The sequence below is a fragment of the Dendrobates tinctorius genome, unplaced genomic scaffold (genome assembly GCF_039654945.1).
Source record: "Dendrobates tinctorius isolate UK_male_01 unplaced genomic scaffold, ASM3965494v1 ptg000054l, whole genome shotgun sequence".
Lineage (NCBI taxonomy): Eukaryota > Metazoa > Chordata > Amphibia > Anura > Dendrobatidae > Dendrobates > Dendrobates tinctorius.
This window is the reverse complement of record NW_027361722.1, coordinates 12,194,271-12,211,644: the sequence shown is the minus strand read 5'-3', so window position 1 is coordinate 12,211,644 and position 17,374 is coordinate 12,194,271. Positions and strand designations below refer to the sequence as shown.

The 17,374-nt window shown below is 43.9% G+C and overlaps 1 protein-coding gene across 1 annotated transcript in view; it reads left to right on the top strand.

The window, feature by feature from the left end:
* Positions 1 to 15,959, top strand: part of IGSF11 (immunoglobulin superfamily member 11) — a 312,591-nt gene extending 296,632 nt beyond the window's left edge. Inside the window, exons 4-7 of the mRNA XM_073577088.1 lie at positions 2,420 to 2,575; positions 5,899 to 6,021; positions 6,781 to 6,928; positions 7,261 to 15,959. Of these exons, the coding sequence (XP_073433189.1) occupies positions 2,420 to 2,575; positions 5,899 to 6,021; positions 6,781 to 6,928; positions 7,261 to 7,711 (878 nt within the window). The 3' untranslated portion in view covers positions 7,712 to 15,959. The remainder of the gene's footprint in view (positions 1 to 2,419; positions 2,576 to 5,898; positions 6,022 to 6,780; positions 6,929 to 7,260) is intronic.
* The last annotated feature ends 1,415 nt before the right edge of the window (positions 15,960 to 17,374 follow it).

Sequence of the window (17,374 nt, the reverse complement as noted above, 5' to 3'; positions counted from 1 at the left end):
TGATTAGTGAATGTGATAGGCCGCTCTGAACAGGTGTGTTTTGAGGGAGCGGCTAAAACTATGCAAATTGTGGATAGTCCTGATTTCTTGGGGTAGAGCATTCCAGAGGATAGGAGCAGCACGGGAGAAGTCTTGGAGTCGGGAGTGGGAGGTACGGATTAGTGCAGAGGTTAGTCGAAAGTTGTTTGCAGAGCGCAGCGATCGGCTAGGCCGATAGACAGAAATGAGAGAAGAGATGTAAGGGGGTGCCGCACTGTGGAGAGCTTTGTGGGTGAGAACAAGTACTTTGAATTGGATCCTATAATGAATGGGCAGCCAATGTAAGGACTGGCGAAGAGCGGACGCGTCCGAGTACCGATTAGCCAGATGGACGACTCTGGCTGCTGCATTAAGTATGGACTGGAGAGGGGATAGTCGAGTGACGGGGAGGCCAATTAATAGAGCGTTGCAGTAATCCAGGCGAGAGTGGATCAATGCAACAGTGAGGGTTTTTGTTGTTTCCATAGTGAGAAAAGGGCGGATTCTAGAGATGTTCTTCAGGTGTAAGCGGCAAGAGCGGGCAAGGGATTGTATATGGGATGTGAAGGAGAGATTGGTGTCAAACATAACACCCAGACAGCGCACCTGCTGCCGGGGTGTTATTGTGGTACCACCCACGGAGAAGGAAATGTCAGATTTAGGGAGGTTAGTAGACGGCGGGAGCAGAAGAAGTTCAGTTTTGGAGAGGTTGAGTTGAGAATGCCTCGTATCCATCACTAGAGAGCGGTGACATCACTGAGAATGCAGCCTATCCATCACTAGAGAGCGGTGACATCACTGAGAATGCAGCCTATCCATTCACTAGAGAGCGGTGACATCACTGAGAATGCAGCCTATCCATCACTAGAGAGCGGTGACATCACTGAGAATGCAGCCTATCCATCACTAGAGAGCGGTGACATCACTGAGAATGCAGCCTATCCATTCACTAGAGAGCGGTGACATCACTGAGAATGCAGCCTATCCTTCACTAGAGAGTGGTGACATCACTGAGAATGCAGCCTATCCATCACTAGAGAGCGGTGACATCACTGAGAATGCAGCCTATCCATCACTAGAGAGCGGTGACATCACTGAGAATGCAGCCTATCCATCACTAGAGAGCGGTGACATCACTGAGAATGCAGCCTATCCATCACTAGAGAGCGGTGACATCACTGAGAATGCAGCCTATCCATTCACTAGAGAGCGGTGACATTACTGAGAATGCAGCCTATCCATCACTAGAGAGCGGTGACATCACTGAGAATGCAGCCTATCCATCACTAGAGAGCGGTGACATCACTGAGAATGCAGCCTATCCATCACTAGAGAGCGGTGACATCACTGAGAATGCAGCCTATCCATCACTAGAGAGCGGTGACATCACTGAGAATGCAGCCTATCCATCACTAGAGAGCGGTGACATCACTGAGAATGCAGCCTATCCATCACTAGAGAGCAGTGACATCACTGAGAATGCAGCCTATCCATTCACTAGAGAGCGGTGACATCACTGAGAATGCAGCCTATCCATCACTAGAGAGCGGTGACATCACTGAGAATGCAGCCTATCCATCACTAGAGAGCGGTGACATCACTGAGAATGCAGCCTATCCATTCACTAGAGAGCGGTGACATCACTGAGAATGCAGCCTATCCTTCACTAGAGAGTGGTGACATCACTGAGAATGCAGCCTATCCATCACTAGAGAGCGGTGACATCACTGAGAATGCAGCCTATCCATCACTAGAGAGCGGTGACATCACTGAGAATGCAGCCTATCCATCACTAGAGAGCGGTGACATCACTGAGAATGCAGCCTATCCATCACTAGAGAGCGGTGACATCACTGAGAATGCAGCCTATCCATTCACTAGAGAGCGGTGACATTACTGAGAATGCAGCCTATCCATCACTAGAGAGCGGTGACATCACTGAGAATGCAGCCTATCCATCACTAGAGAGCGGTGACATCACTGAGAATGCAGCCTATCCATCACTAGAGAGCGGTGACATCACTGAGAATGCAGCCTATCCATCACTAGAGAGCGGTGACATCACTGAGAATGCAGCCTATCCATCACTAGAGAGCGGTGACATCACTGAGAATGCAGCCTATCCATCACTAGAGAGCGGTGACATCACTGAGAATGCAGCCTATCCATCACTAGAGAGCAGTGACATCACTGAGAATGCAGCCTATCCATCACTAGAGAGCGGTGACATCACTGAGAATGCAGCCTATCCATCACTAGAGAGCGGTGACATCACTGAGAATGCAGCCTATCCATCACTAGAGAGCGGTGACATCACACCCTTTCCTGTCCTCTTCTCCCCATACACCTGCAGGTGACACGTTTCGGCCCCGCAGTGATTGTGTGTTGTGTCTTTCTCCAGTGCCTCCCTCTGATCCCCTCTGCAACATTCAGGGATCCCTGGATATTGGGAGTGATATCACTCTGACTTGCAGCTCGGAGGAAGGAATTCCCAGACCGACATATTTGTGGCAGAAAGTGGATAACAATCCCGTCCTTCCTTCGTCAGCGATTCAAGGTGAGCGCTTTGGACTTAAAGGGGAACTCCACCTGACATTGTAGAAGATATTGACAGCAGAAGTGGAAAAACCGGAGCCTCCGTGATCGCATGGGCTGTATACTGACAACAATAGGTTTTCTGTTCAGACTATTTGCTTTATTTCATTCTGTTGATGCACTGCAATGATGCAATAAATTAATTGCAAAAGTTTCGGCACCCTTCTGTATTTGTCTCGCTAGTACACCCTTCAGTCCATTAGACTTTTTCACTTGTCTGGAATTTGCTGACAGAGACGTAGCTTGCAAAGCACAAAATTAATGAGTTTTGCTGTATCATAAATCATCTCAGAGATCCAGCGAGTAATGACTCACATTGTCGTTACTCATTTCCTACTGGACCTCATGATTTAAGTGTCTCCCATATTCTGAGAGGTGCGGAGAGCGGCGGAGGAATAATAACGCCTATTAATTCAGTGCGCCTTTATTTTCTAATTGATCGTAGTTACTGGCCGCATGTAGTGGAGACTTCCGCGAAATGTGCGCCGTAGCTTTAAGAAATAGACCTCTGCAACTGAGGACATGCATGAAAAATAGACTGCTGCAGCTAGTGAGAGATAGACTGCTGCATCTAGTGACATACGTGAGAAATAGACCGCTGAAGCTAGTGACGTACGTGAGAAATAGACCGCTACAACTAGTGACGTACGTGTGAGATAGACTGCTGTAACTAGTGACGTACGTGAGAGACTGCTGTAACTAGTGACGTACGTGAGAGACTGCTGTAACTAGTGACGTACGTGAGAGACTGCTGTAACTAGTGACGTACGTGAGAGACTGCTGTAACTAGTGACGTACGTGAGAAAGAGACCGCTGCAGCTAGTGACGTACGTGAGAGATAGACCACTGCATCTAGTGACATACGTGAGAAATAGACCACTGCAGCTAGTGACGTACGTGGGAAATAGACCGCTGCAGCTAGTGACGTACGTGAGAAATAGACCGCTGCAGCTAGTGACGTATGTGAGAAATAGACCGCTGCAGCTAGTGACATACGTGAGAGATAGACTGCTGCAGCTAGTGACGTACGTGAGAAATAGACCGCTGCAGCTAGTGACATACGTGAGAAATAGACCGCTGCAGCTAGTGACGTACGTGAGAAATAGACCGCCGCAGCTAGTGACGTACGTGGGAAATAGACCGCTGCAGCTAGTGACGTACGTGGGAAATAGACCGCTGCAACTAGTGACGTACGTGAGAAATAGACCGCTGCAGCTAGTGACGTACGTGAGAAATAGACCGCTGCAGCTAGTGACGTACGTGAGAAATAGACCGCTGCAGCTAGTGACGTATGTGAGAGATAGACCGCTGCAACTAGTGACGTATGTGAGAAATAGACCGCTGCAGCTAGTGACGTACGTGAGAGATAGACCGCTGCAGCTAGTGACGTACGTGAGAAATAGACCGCTGCAGCTAGTGACGTATGTGAGAGATAGACCGCTGCAGCTAGTGACGTACGTGAGAAATAGACCGCTGCAGCTAGTGACGTACGTGAGAAATAGACCGCTGCAGCTAGTGACGTACGTGAGAGATAGACCGCTGCAGCTAGTGACGTACGTGAGAGATAGACCGCTGCAGCTAGTGACGTACGTGAGAGATAGACCGCTGCAGCTAGTGACGTACGTGAGAAATAGACCGCTGCAGCTAGTGACGTACGTGAGAGATAGACCGCTGCAGCTAGTGACGTATGTGAGAGATAGACCGCTGCAGCTAGTGACGTACGTGAGAAATAGACCGCTGCAGCTAGTGATGTATGTGAGAAATAGACCGCTGCAGCTAGTGACGTACGTGAGAGATAGACCGCTGCAGCTAGTGACGTACGTGAGAGATAGACCGCTGCAGCTAGTGACGTACGTGAGAGATAGACCGCTGCAGCTAGTGACGTATGTGAGAGATAGACCGCTGCAGCTAGTGACGTACGTGAGAAATAGACCGCTGCAGCTAGTGACGTACGTGAGAAATAGACCGCTGCAGCTAGTGACGTACGTGAGAGATAGACCGCTGCAGCTAGTGACGTACGTGAGAAATAGACCGCCGCAGCTAGTGACGTACGTGAGAAATAGACCGCTGCAACTAGTGACGTATGTGAGAAATAGACCGCTGCAGCTAGTGACGTACGTGAGAGATAGACCGCTGCAGCTAGTGACGTACGTGAGAGATAGACTGCTGCAGCTAGTGACGTACGTGAGAGATAGACCGCTGCAGCTAGTGACGTACGTGAGAGATAGACCGCTGCAGCTAGTGACGTACGTGAGAGATAGACTGCTGCAGCTAGTGACGTACGTGAGAGATAGACCGCTGCAGCTAGTGACGTACGTGAGAGATAGACCGCTGCAGCTAGTGACGTACGTGAGAGATAGACCGCTGCAACTAGTGACGTACAGTACGTGATTCAATTCTTAGTGAAGTTGTACCAAGTTTAGAAGTTTACCCCATTCACAGGATAGGGCATAATTTCCCAATAACTTGGGGTCCGACCTCTGGTGGTTGATCATGTGCACTGCCGCTTGATTTATTCCTTATGGGACTGTTGGTGATAGCCAAGCGCAGTGTTCGGTTGGTGTTCAGACCTCCCAGAAGAACGAGCGGACCACCGCTCAGTAAACACGGGGCTCTTCAGAGCCTGGGTTCCCGGGATTGGTGTGGGTCCCAGGGGACGGCCCCCTAGCGATTGGGAATTTATACCCTACCCTATTGATAGAGGATAACTTCTAAACTTGGTATAATCCCTTTAATATTCTGTTTATTTGACTTTCTAAAAGGTGTGTATACTTTTGCAACTGTCTTTTTATTGTTTTAATACGTCTATTATAAGAAAAGAAAACAAAATAAATCATCTTTACTGATCAATTGGAGTAAAAAAAAAACACAACCTACTGTTTTGTGTATACAGGTGCTGTGCAGATTTATGTGTTTCCACAGATCCAGATTAGAAGTCTGTGTAGTCTGAATTTGAGGCCATGTGATACTCTATCCCCTCTGCACCCTATTGCCGTTTTGTGTATACAGCTCCTGTGCAGATCTATGTGTCTCCGCACTTACTAGATACAAGCAAACCCTCTTTAGCTGCCACACGGGCATTTTACAGCATATGACTGGAGTGAGCGCCCCCTAGTGGTGGCTGCAGGCATCAGAAGTTTATAGACGTAACACTAAGGCCGTGTTCACATGGAGAGTTTTTAGTGTCTGTTATACTGCAGCCAAAACCTGCTCTATTGGTTGGAAAAACACTTTGTTCAAAACTCCCCTTTTTCAGCATTTTCTTGTTTCTTCTTTCGTTTTCAGACCAGTTTCAAGGTACTATCCTACTAAAGAACATAAGCACTGCATCCTCAGGGCGATATCAGTGTGTATCATCCAATCTCATGGGTGCCCGAACCTGCCTTCTAGACCTGCAAGTTGTCGCTCGTAAGTCCCCCCCCCCCCCTTTTTTTATAAAACTAAATTTCTGATTAAAAGTTGGACATGAATACTGGTAGTCTGGTGGTTAATAAAAAAAAAAATCCCTGGTCACCTAGAGGGTATTTAATGGAAAACTGAATTTATTAATTGTTAAAATCTATAAACGTTTGGATTTTAGCCACTAAATATAACCACTTGTGGATAATAATCAAAGACAGTGACCCAGTGGTTTTAGCTTATTAGCCCTGTTGGTCTGGTGGTTTTATTTTTATACCTGAATTCTAGTGAGTCAAAATTGTTTCATATCACTTGTCTCCAAAAAGGAAACGCACAAATGGAAAATTTCCCGGTCGTGATAATAATATCCCCGATGGCCAAGTAGCTTGATAATAATTAGTCTATTTAATATTTAATAATAAAATTCCTGGTGGCCAGTGGGTTAGTATTTAATAATAAAGTAGTCAACTACTCTATGTACAATGGAGTTCTAAGAGGAGTGTCCCTTATACCGACTATTAGTCGGAGTGGCTAACAGATGGGCAGAGTAGCACCCTCATGGACAGACCATGTATTACGTGGTCATCCATTTATTTGCTTCCTACTGCTAATCAGAGGTGTCCATATCATCCAGAATATGGTGATCAGCTGATCGCCCTGACTGATTTTATGTGAGGTTGGACAATCGCTTTAATGAGCCATTTCTCCTCATCATCAGGTCTCTTTTGTGTAGCACTACTGTGTTAACGGTCCTTCTTATGTCCTTAGCTCAGCACCAGAGCATGAGTCTTATAGCTGGAGCTATCGCGGGGGGAATCTTGGTGCTGGTCATCTGTATAGTCGTGGTGGCTGTTGGATTGTTCTACTGGAGGAACCGGCACAAAGAAGAGGAAGATGAAGTCCCGAATGAGATCAGGTATGATGGCGGGGGATATCTTTGGATAGTCTGTGTTACCAGGCCATGTCTTATTTGTCTTCATACTCAGTCATAGACTTGGGTCTACTGTGGGTTTGCATGATGGAAAGTCCATGGGGCATGTGGTACATTTGTTCTTTTCTTAAGAGATGCATCGAATATTTGCTTTTGCAGCTGCTGCCTGACATTGAGCTATGCACCAGAAGAACCTCATGTTGTTGCCCATGCTGCCAGCCTGTTATGGTCATTGTACCAATATAATGTCAAACTGAAGATGATTTATGGTGAAGTCAAGCCCAACTATTTATATCTTGCTTTTCTTATCTTTCTAGAGAGGACGATCTTCCTCCAAAGTGCTCATTGTCTACCAAAGTCTTTCACCCCGATGCCTCCTCCTCTGAGCATGACACACTTACGTCCACCAACACGAACACCTACAACGGTCACTACTGGAGTAACTCAAAGTCCAATTTTAACACTGGTTCTTACGTCCATTACAACTGCAACGGTTGCCGCCAACCCTCTGCTCGATCAGTCACAGGTCACTCAAGACCAACGTATGCTAACGGTGGACAACCTTCTTCAGCTCCTCCAAAGACATTGGTGGTGACCGCTAACACAGCCCCTTCTCCAAAGAATGGAGGAAGAAGCAACGGCACGGTTGGCAGAAAAGCTAAACCGTCTCAAACTAGGTCTTACGCTGTGAGCCAAGCCACGTTAGAAAGGATAGGTGCCGTACCAGTCATGATACCGGCTCAAAGTAGAGCGGGGTCGCTGGTATAGAAAGAGCCTAAAGTCATCTTGGGGCAAAGAAGAGTCGTGTTAGCATGTGGGATGAAAGAACATCACGTGTGCTTCTCTGTTCCTTCCTTTGATCCAGGCAATCTTCAACTGGAAGAGGTCGGTAATTTGCTCTTGTGAGAGCAGACGTGTACCCTAAGACAAGGATTAAACAGACGAAGTGTGGACGGTACTCCCGAGATTAGAACTTGTCCTTGTAGTGCCAAGCACAGCCCCGGGGCTTCCAACACAGAATAACATATGTGCCTCCCGTACTCTCGTTCAGCTCATCTCACTCACACGAAGAAGCCCCATTAGAGGCTTTATTTTTGTAACATCCACCTTGCTTGGAATCCAACCAGATATCTTGTTCATTGAAGATGGTGCTAACGAGCCCCCTCCCTGCCTATAACCCATCCTTTCTCCACCACCCTACGAGTCACCAGCTAAAGAAATGATCATCCCAATCCCAAATCACTCCAGCACTTTATTCATGTTACCTTACCATACTCGTCTACATGGAAGAACATCCAAGTGTCCGAAACATTGTATGATTCCCCCATCACAGGAGGACGTCATCATGGAAAGATCCCTCAAGATCTAGATTTTTTTTTCCTCCTTCAAACATTTTGTCATACTTTGAGATGTTAGAACCTCTTTTTTGCATTCTTTTACAGAATTTATTATGTGTGAAGAATATTTTTTAGCAGTACTTGATTATTTTTTAGGGGCTCTCTAGTCATCATTGTGTCAACGTTCGAAAACTAGACCATCGTATCGTGTTTGGCAAATGTATCCACGTATTTTCTCCAACAAAAATTCCCATTATTTATTTAATTTTTTAACCGGAACTTGGTTTAAGCGGTTGTAGAACTAGATGTCCTATCATGGTGTTTCAGCTTCTGTTCAAGACCATGCGTGAACCTTTAGTTCCACCATTTCTCAGGAAGCGAGGGGTTGTCCACTTGAGATGAATTATATGAACTATGGAAAAAAAATTTTAAGAAATTTGCTGTGGTCTTCAGAAGGTTCCATCCTGGTGATGGGATCTTGGAGCCTTACAGAGTTTCCAGGGGAATTTAACAATGAATGGCAAGGAATTGAGATCTGTTTGGTCCACTAAATGCAGAATATTCTAGTGTTTGTCCTACATGAGCACCAATGGGTCAACCAGCCTCAGTGTTGAGTGTTAGCCTTCAACTCCTATCTTCTGACCCAGACAAGGGCTGAAGCTTCCACTTGTTACCACTATTCAGTGGGTGAAGTCAACCTATAAGGAACACTTAAGTCTCCTTATGCTGCAAGTCCATCCAAGTGGCAACGGAAAAAGGAGGAAAACCTCCATTCGAAGTGGACCCTTGGTTGAAATTACTGGATCTCCAGAGTTTATGTGCCTGATAATTGATGTCTGCAGAGTTACCACATTATATATACAAGAGCCAAACTTTACCATGTTGAAAAAACTTTTGTTCAAAGGTGTTATATGTTCTATACCTCTCTTTAGATATCTCCAAGATAAGATTTTCATCTTTTGGTTTCCAATGTCTAAATCCTTGATAGAATCCCATGTTAACTATTTATGGCCATGAACATGCCTCAGTCTTGCCGAACAAGGATCTAGTTTCTGTTAGATCCTTACCTCTGGGTGAGACAAAGGTAGATTGGGTTAAAATCCTCCAATTTTTTTCCCAGTGGGAGATGTTGAGATCCTCCTGGGAAGTAAAATCTAATGTCTATGGCCACATTTAGTGTTGGGTATTAGTACCTTTGACCCCAGTTACACTAATAATACTGACCAAGTGTTTACTAATGTGAACACTAAATGGCCACCCAATTAGATAATCTGGAGAAACCATTGCCATATTGGCAACCATTCTACCATTGGGTAAAGCCTATATTGGTCCCATGACTGTTTATAAAGAATAATGGGTCTTTTGGCCCTTTGGGGAAATTTTTTGGCGGTCTTTTTGCCCATCAATTCAGCTTTTATGAGGGTATTACCCATCCTGGTGACTGGTCACCTTCAACATTCAATTTACCACCAATCTTACTATCCGAGTTGAACCGTCTGGGTCCAGGATTCCAACGAGTGATATTTTTTTTGCAAAAATTTCCATAGGTCAATAGTTTATCTGATGGTCGTTCTTTTTAATCCTAGTTATAATTTCATCCAAATGTTCCATAAATGTGTTATTCAGTTTTGTTTCCCTTTTCGGAATATGATGTCAATTAACCAACTGCTGCAGTGTTATAGGAGAGCATTAACTCACCGGCACGGTAATGGGTTCCAGACAGGTGCTGCCTATACCCTGATTTATCTCTTCACTAATATATTATGGGTACGTTGGTCGAGGGAGGGGGAGTTATTCTAATATTTTGGAAATAGAGAAAAATATCTTCAAATTAATCCATGCATCCATTTTCAAATTTTCCATATGTCCTCTACAAAAAAAAATATATGCATTTTGGCCGAGGAAGAATGTTTCTAATAATAGTTCTAATATTACCAGGGGTGCATATACCTTCTTAATGACTTGAATACCGAAACTTAATATTTAAAGCAAAGCTTTGCGGCATTCGATGTGCCAGCCACCTATGGGGTGGAATGCTTGGCAGCACACTAATGTGGGTATGTATGGCTTGCATGGTAGTAATCTATAAAATGTATGGTTACCACTATTTTTATTGGGGGGTTGGGTAAAACATTTGGTTTGAGTAATACAATAATTGGGGTCAGAGGTTGCACTTGCTCATAGGTCTTGTACCAGACAGGTTTCTCATTAAAGGGAACCTGTTAAATGTTAGTTTTTGGCCCCCAAACTGCCGCCACCACCACCAGCCAGTGTTGTACATTACTGTCCCCATCAGTGTTTCTTATCTGTAACAATGTCCTGAAGCAGTTTAAGAGGAAAATCATGGCAGATTTCCAACTCAAGAAGTTGTGGAGAATATGTCAAAAAATCAAGCTGGCCGAGGCCTTACTATGGCTTGATTATCATCCCCTAATGACAAACTACATCATGCCGAGTGCCTGAAATCCTGTGCAAGCGCCAATGATGTCCACTCCTGGCGCATGCACATTAAATTGTGATGTACCTTCCCTGAATTTATCCATGCATTGCACATGCAAGGAAAACACAACCTCCCTCGTTGAACATTCGCTTGAAGTACATGTCAACCGCGCATGAGAAGGATTTCAGAAAGACGTCGATAATGGGTGAATGAAAAGTGTTGTGCCCTTACTATGGCTTGATTGACATCCCTAATGAAGAGTCACATCATTCCAAGTCTCTTAAATCCTGCGCATGTGCCGATGATGTGTGCTCCGGCTGCATGCACAATAATTGTAATGCTTTTTTTCCTGGATTTATCCATATACTGCACTAGCAAGGAAAACTCAGCTTGTGTTAATGTGCATGCACCGGAAGTAGATGTCAACGACACATATGCAGGATTTAAGAAAAAGTTAGGACATCAAATGATATTGGCTAGATGAAGAGTGCTGTGCCCTTACTATGACTTGATTGACATCCCTAATGATGGGGTGCAGTCTCCAAAATCCTGCGCATGCGCCGATGATGTCTACTCAATAATTGTGATTTTTTTTTTCTGGATTTATCTATGCACTACACAAGCGAGGAAAACGCAACCATCCTCATTGCGCATGCGCCGGATGTTTATGTCGACGACTTATTCACAGGATTTCAGAAAAGCTTGGGAGATCACTCGATATTGGGTGGATGAAAAGTGCTCTGCTCTTACTATGGCTTGATGGATATCGCTAATGCTGGGGTACATCATTTCCAGTCTCTTAAATCCTGCGCATGCGCCAATGATGTCTACTTCTGCATACACGATAATTGTACTGCTTATTTCCTGGATTTGTCCATGCACTTAACGAGAAAGAAAACACAGCCTGCATCATTGTGCATGCACCGGATATGGATGTGAATGGCGCATGCGCAGGATTTAAAAAAGTCATGGGGCATAAATCAATATTGGATGGATAAAGCCTGACGGCATCTCCACTTCCATTTAGAAAGAGAGCAAGTCGTCTTTACGCTTATTACTTTAGCTAAATCAGGCCACTGATGAGCATAAGAAAGACTGATAGAGTGAGTGCTGGAGCAGCGCTGGTTGGTTTGGGAGGCCGATTTTGGCCGTACTAACACCGGACAGGTTCCCTTCAATGGATTTGATAAGTTCCCTTCTTCTTAGTGTTACTATATGGGTGCTGGGCACCCACTAAACATGGGCGGGGGTGGGGGTAATGGGCGATGCCTGAGTGCGTTTTCTGTACACCCTCCCCAGTGACTCTCTGATTGTTCATTGGGTCTCGGCAGTCAGTAATTACTATCGTCCTCCTGCTATGTTTACATTTGCTGTGGCCAATAAAATTAAAAAAAAAAAGAAGAAAAAAAAAAAAAAACACAAAATTTATAAAACTCGGTTCCCTGCATCTTGCATAATGTTTTGAGATGCCGCCCGGCCTGCCGCATGAAATCCTGTTTCTTGAGTGATATTGGTAAAAAAAAAAATGATAAAAAAAAAATAACAAAAAAAAAGAAAAACAAAAAAAGAATGCCCAGATTGTTTTTTTTTTTTTTTATGCATAGATATATTGTGACCGGAAACTTTGATACTTTGTACCACTGAAGGCAACTAAATTGTGGCGAGGTTTGAAAATTTTTGGACAAATAAAGGTCTGGAAAAGTTAGCAGCTCAGAAGGGACAACCTGGGTCTGAAGAGGGGACCACCACAACCCTCACATTGATCTAGTAGCGGGTTGCCCTCCAAGATAGATACATTTCTTCGCTACGTAAATTGGAATTCCAGAACCGGATTTTCCCAAATTTTTGCAACAATCCCATCGGGATGACAGATCGATTGCTTCGTGAGGATTTTGGACCAAGGTGGATTCTAGACACCCTTTCTTGGCCCTTTGTATTATGATTTCCTAGAAAGTTCAGTGAAAATAAAGAGGTGGCCGAATTGTCACCAACTCATCGTGGCATCGTAACTTTGAAGGATCTAAGTTGACCTTGGAAGATGCTCTCATAGACATCTCTCCTTTTTGGCTCATAGACCGAGTCCCTTCAACCTGGTGTTCAAAAACAGCCACACATTAATATTTTAGGATAATCTAGAGTTATTCTCAAATGTTGGAAGACCCCTCAAGTAATCTTTCCCCTTCTCCCGTCATCATTGAGTGGAATAAAGTGGTTTTACTAGACAACATATTCTTGACCCGTCCTTAGAATTCGCCATCAGCATCAGATCAGTGATTGCTGAAGGTTCACGCACTGATTGAGAAGAACCCTCCTTTCACAGCGCCATGCATGTGATAGTGGTTGTACCTGGTATTACAGCCTTGTCCAATTCTCTTACATAGGACTGAGCCGTCATATGATTACCCTTACCAAAAATTGTGGTGCTCGGCAATCCATAAAAGTTTAATCATCCCTTCATCAGTGGTGGTGAGAGCTTAGACACCACCAATTTTGATATGGGTGACCTATCCTAAGAAGAGTCTCCTCAATGGGGTTAGCAATTTTTGATTACCTTTGAGCAACTTTGCGGGTTGCGGTGGTCCCAAATGGGGTTGTCTTTATGAGACAGGAATATAACGTTTTAGGAACGTTGTGGGGAATAATCTTTGTCCATTTTTCACTTTGCAGAACTAATCCCAACGACTACCCCCTACAATTTTAGGTTTGCCCCCGTCCCTTCTCCAAGGGTCCGAATTGCTCAATTAATTTACGTAACCCATCTCCCAAAATACAGTTTCCTCAGATGAGCTGTAAAGGCGAAGGAGCGAAGAATTCTTTATTATTCTACCCTCTAGAATTTCAGAGTTTTAGGAGTTTTTTGTGGTTTTTATATCTATTACTACGCCCTTGTTTTTTTTGGGGGTTCGCCTCTCGGGATGGATCTTTCTATACGGCTCTCTGCATTCCCCCTCTATGCTGGCGAGGCAGTGAAGCATTGCGACTCTCAAACATCAGCGTCCCTGGCTGCAGTACAATGCAGTCGAGGGAACGGGAGACACGAAGACACTGCAGAAACATTAGCACCAGCTGTCGTCACCGAGCTGGAGTCTTATCCCGAGCACTTAACTGGGATCCACCATGACCTTGCGTCAACTATTATGCATCAGATTTCATCCTGAATATCAAGCGTATATATCAACTTACCGGCAGAAACGTAGCAATAAAGGGTGTGAATACTTTTGCATACTTTTTTTTCCTGTGCATATAAAATGAAACAATGTCACAAGTCGTCTTGAATTAAAATCTCCTGCGTAAAGACTCGGCATCTAGTTTGATCTTGCAGTCATAGGTCGCCCTACACCTTCTGCCCCTTCTATACGACAGGGGTAACACATGACTACAGGATCAGACTACAGACAGCTCCGTTTGTAGTCTGTCACCATGGAGACACATACAATGCATGTAAATAAAAAGCTTCATACAAACGCTAATAATTTTTTTTTAAACAATTGCAAAATGAGTTAATTTTTTTTAACATCGCGGGAGGAATAAAAAATGGTTGCAAAAGTATTCACACCCTCTTAAAAAAAAAGGGACCTTTTAGGATATCTTGCATGTACCTTTCCAGAGACTGACAATGCCTGATATAACAGAGCATTTAATCCCCTGGATTAGTGGGGGCCCCAGTAATCAGACCCCCCATGTATCAGCAATACCCTGAAAAAAAACCTTAAACACCTAAAATTTTCTGGAACAAGGATTCTCAATATTGTTAAGTCAAGTAAGCCTAATTTAAGCAAATTGCATGTAAGTACCCCCAAAGCTACGTACGTATCGAGCTGCGCCTACAAAACGCGCAAATAGGAGTGCGAGTAGCCCCAAGAGACGTGCCATGCACCCCAGATCGGAGCCTAAATTCGGGAAGATCTGTAGCCACCCAAACAGGAGAAGGTGAAAAAAATCCTTAAAAAAAAATGCAAGAGAAATCCAACCACTGCCAATGTGACACCTGCCCACCAAAAAAATGGCCGACAGTTCCCAATGCAGGCTCCCCTTGGCACCCTACCGTGTATTTTTAGTAGAGCCCGCCAGTTTGCTGCAGCTCCTCTTCTTCACTGTCCGATTTCCCTTCTGTCAGAAGCATTTTTTTTTTAATATAAAGTACATATTCGGCGCCCCTTCCTAAATGATGCCCTAGGCAGCTGCCTAGTTCGTCTACCCCCTCGACCGTATTGAAACCTTTTACTTTGGATCCAACCCAATGATTAGAATATTTTTTTGGGAATCCTCCAGTTTCGCTCCAGAAAACATGTTCCACATTGAATCTCCAACATTTGGATCTGTTCTCCCAAATTTACTGCAAACGATTCCAAACTTTTTGGAAGTTATTGGCAAAAACTTCACCTCAAAGTTTTTTTTGTGCGGCTTTATGTCCTATAGTCTTATGTTTCCCCCAAAATCCCCCTCCATCTGCTCCCTTCCAAATCCCGTTAACCCAGGATTGGTCCTCAGTGACGGAACAGACCCTAGAAGAACCGCTTGATCCCTTCCGTGTTACAAAGTATCTTTTTTTGTTTCAAAAAAAGTTTCAACTGTTTACAAAATACTTGGATGAGCCAAAGGAGGGAGGGAGGGGGGTAGAGATAAAAGTTTGGGGTCACACTCATGAAAATGTGAAATGCATTTATTCACTGTAAGGCGCGGTTCCCTTAGAGCAATTGTGACCTAGAGGGCCACATTCTCCATCTGTGTTGGATTTTCTTGCCCAAAAATAAAATAAAATCGATTAATAATAAAAAAAAAATTAATAAAATTTTGAGTCTGGAAAGTGGCTAAAAATTAAAAAAAACAAACAAAAACAATATAAAAATAAATTTCCAAGTCCCAACCGCTATAGGGGAACTCGGCCTCATAGGGCTCTATAGACTCTAGCACCACTAACCATCTGCTGTCCACTACTTAAAGGTCCTTCTCTCAGAATGTAGCAGATTTATTCCAGATTGTTCCCATCTGGTTATGGGACGGTAATGGCTTATAAGATACTGTAGACGCATGAGACCTACAAATCAGGGAGCTTCATCATGTGTTATGAGCATGTAAACACCTTGGAAGAAGCGGTTAAAACAATTTTTTTTTTTGTATATTTTGTAAAAAAAAAAAAAAAATTAAAAAGAGATATACTAACAGAAAAAAAAGATTTCCTGGACTTTCCTGTTTTCAGTTCTGTATTATAACAGTTGATAAATATTCTTTAATCAAATGATGAATCCGTGTCTATTTTCTACGAGTCACGGCCCGCTGTGCTGTGCTGCCACCTGCTGGACATTGGGATAATTGAAAAAAGAAAAAGTTCAACAGATATTAAAATACACAAATAATAGAATTTCAGCATTGAAGGTGGGAGAGTGTACATGTTACTCGTGTGTGATTCAGGGGTGGTAATATACAACCAAGAATATACGCCAAGGTGCTGGACATGATCCAATGAGTGTTGTTTGGTCTTGCTGGTTAGAAGAGGTTTTAATCTTCTAGTACATTACTGTAGATAAATATATGAAAAAACTTTTTAGAACACAAGATAGGCCTAGATACTCGCCCTCATCAATACAATACACTGTATCTGGAAATGGATTTATAATCAGCACTATGATGCCAGGAAAGTTTGTGTTATAATATCTGTCCCACATCAACTCAGCCCCCAATCTGCTCTGTTATACAGTGCCTTGCGAAAGTATTCAGCCCCCATTACTTTCAGTGCAGCAAACTCACTCTGAATGATCCAATGTTGTCCTAAATGACTAATGATGATAAATATAATCCACCTGTGTGTAATCAAGTCTCTGTATAAATGCACCTGATCTGTGATAGTCTCAGGGTTCTGTTTGAAGCACAGAGAGCATCATGAAGACCAAGGAACACAACAGGCAGGTCCATGATACTGTTGTGGAGAAGTTTAAAGTTGGATTTGGATACAAAATGATTTCCAAAACTTTATACATCCCAAGGAGCACTGTGCAAGCGATCATATTGAAATGGAAGGAGTATCATACCACTGCAAATCTACCAAGACCCGGCCGTCCCTCTAATCTTTCATCTCAAACAAGGAGAAGACTGATCAGAGATGCAGCCAAGAGGCCCATGATCACTCTGGATGAAGTGCAGAGATCTACAGCTGAGGTGGGACAGCCTGTCCATAAGACAACAATCAGTCGTACACTGCACAAATCTGGCCTTTATGGAACAGTGGCAAGAAGAAAGCCATTTCTCAAAGATATCCATAAAAAGTGTCGTTTAAAGTTTGCAACAAGCAACCTGGGAGACACACCAAACGTGGAAGAAGGTGCTCTGGTCAGATGAAACCAAAATCGAACTTTTTGGCAACAATGCGTGTAAAGGCAACACAGCTCATCACCCTGAACACACCATCCCCACTGTCAAACATGGTGGAGGCAGCATCATGGTTTGGGCCTGCTTTTCTTCAGCAGGGGCAGGGAAGATGGTTAAAATTGATGGGAAGATGGATGGAGCCAAATACAGGACCATTCTTGAAGAAAACCTGTTGGAGTCTGCAAAAGACCTGAGACTGGGACGGAGATTTGTCTTCCAACAAGACAATGATCCCAAACATAAAGCAAAATCTACAATGGAATGGTTCACAAATAAATGTATCCAGGT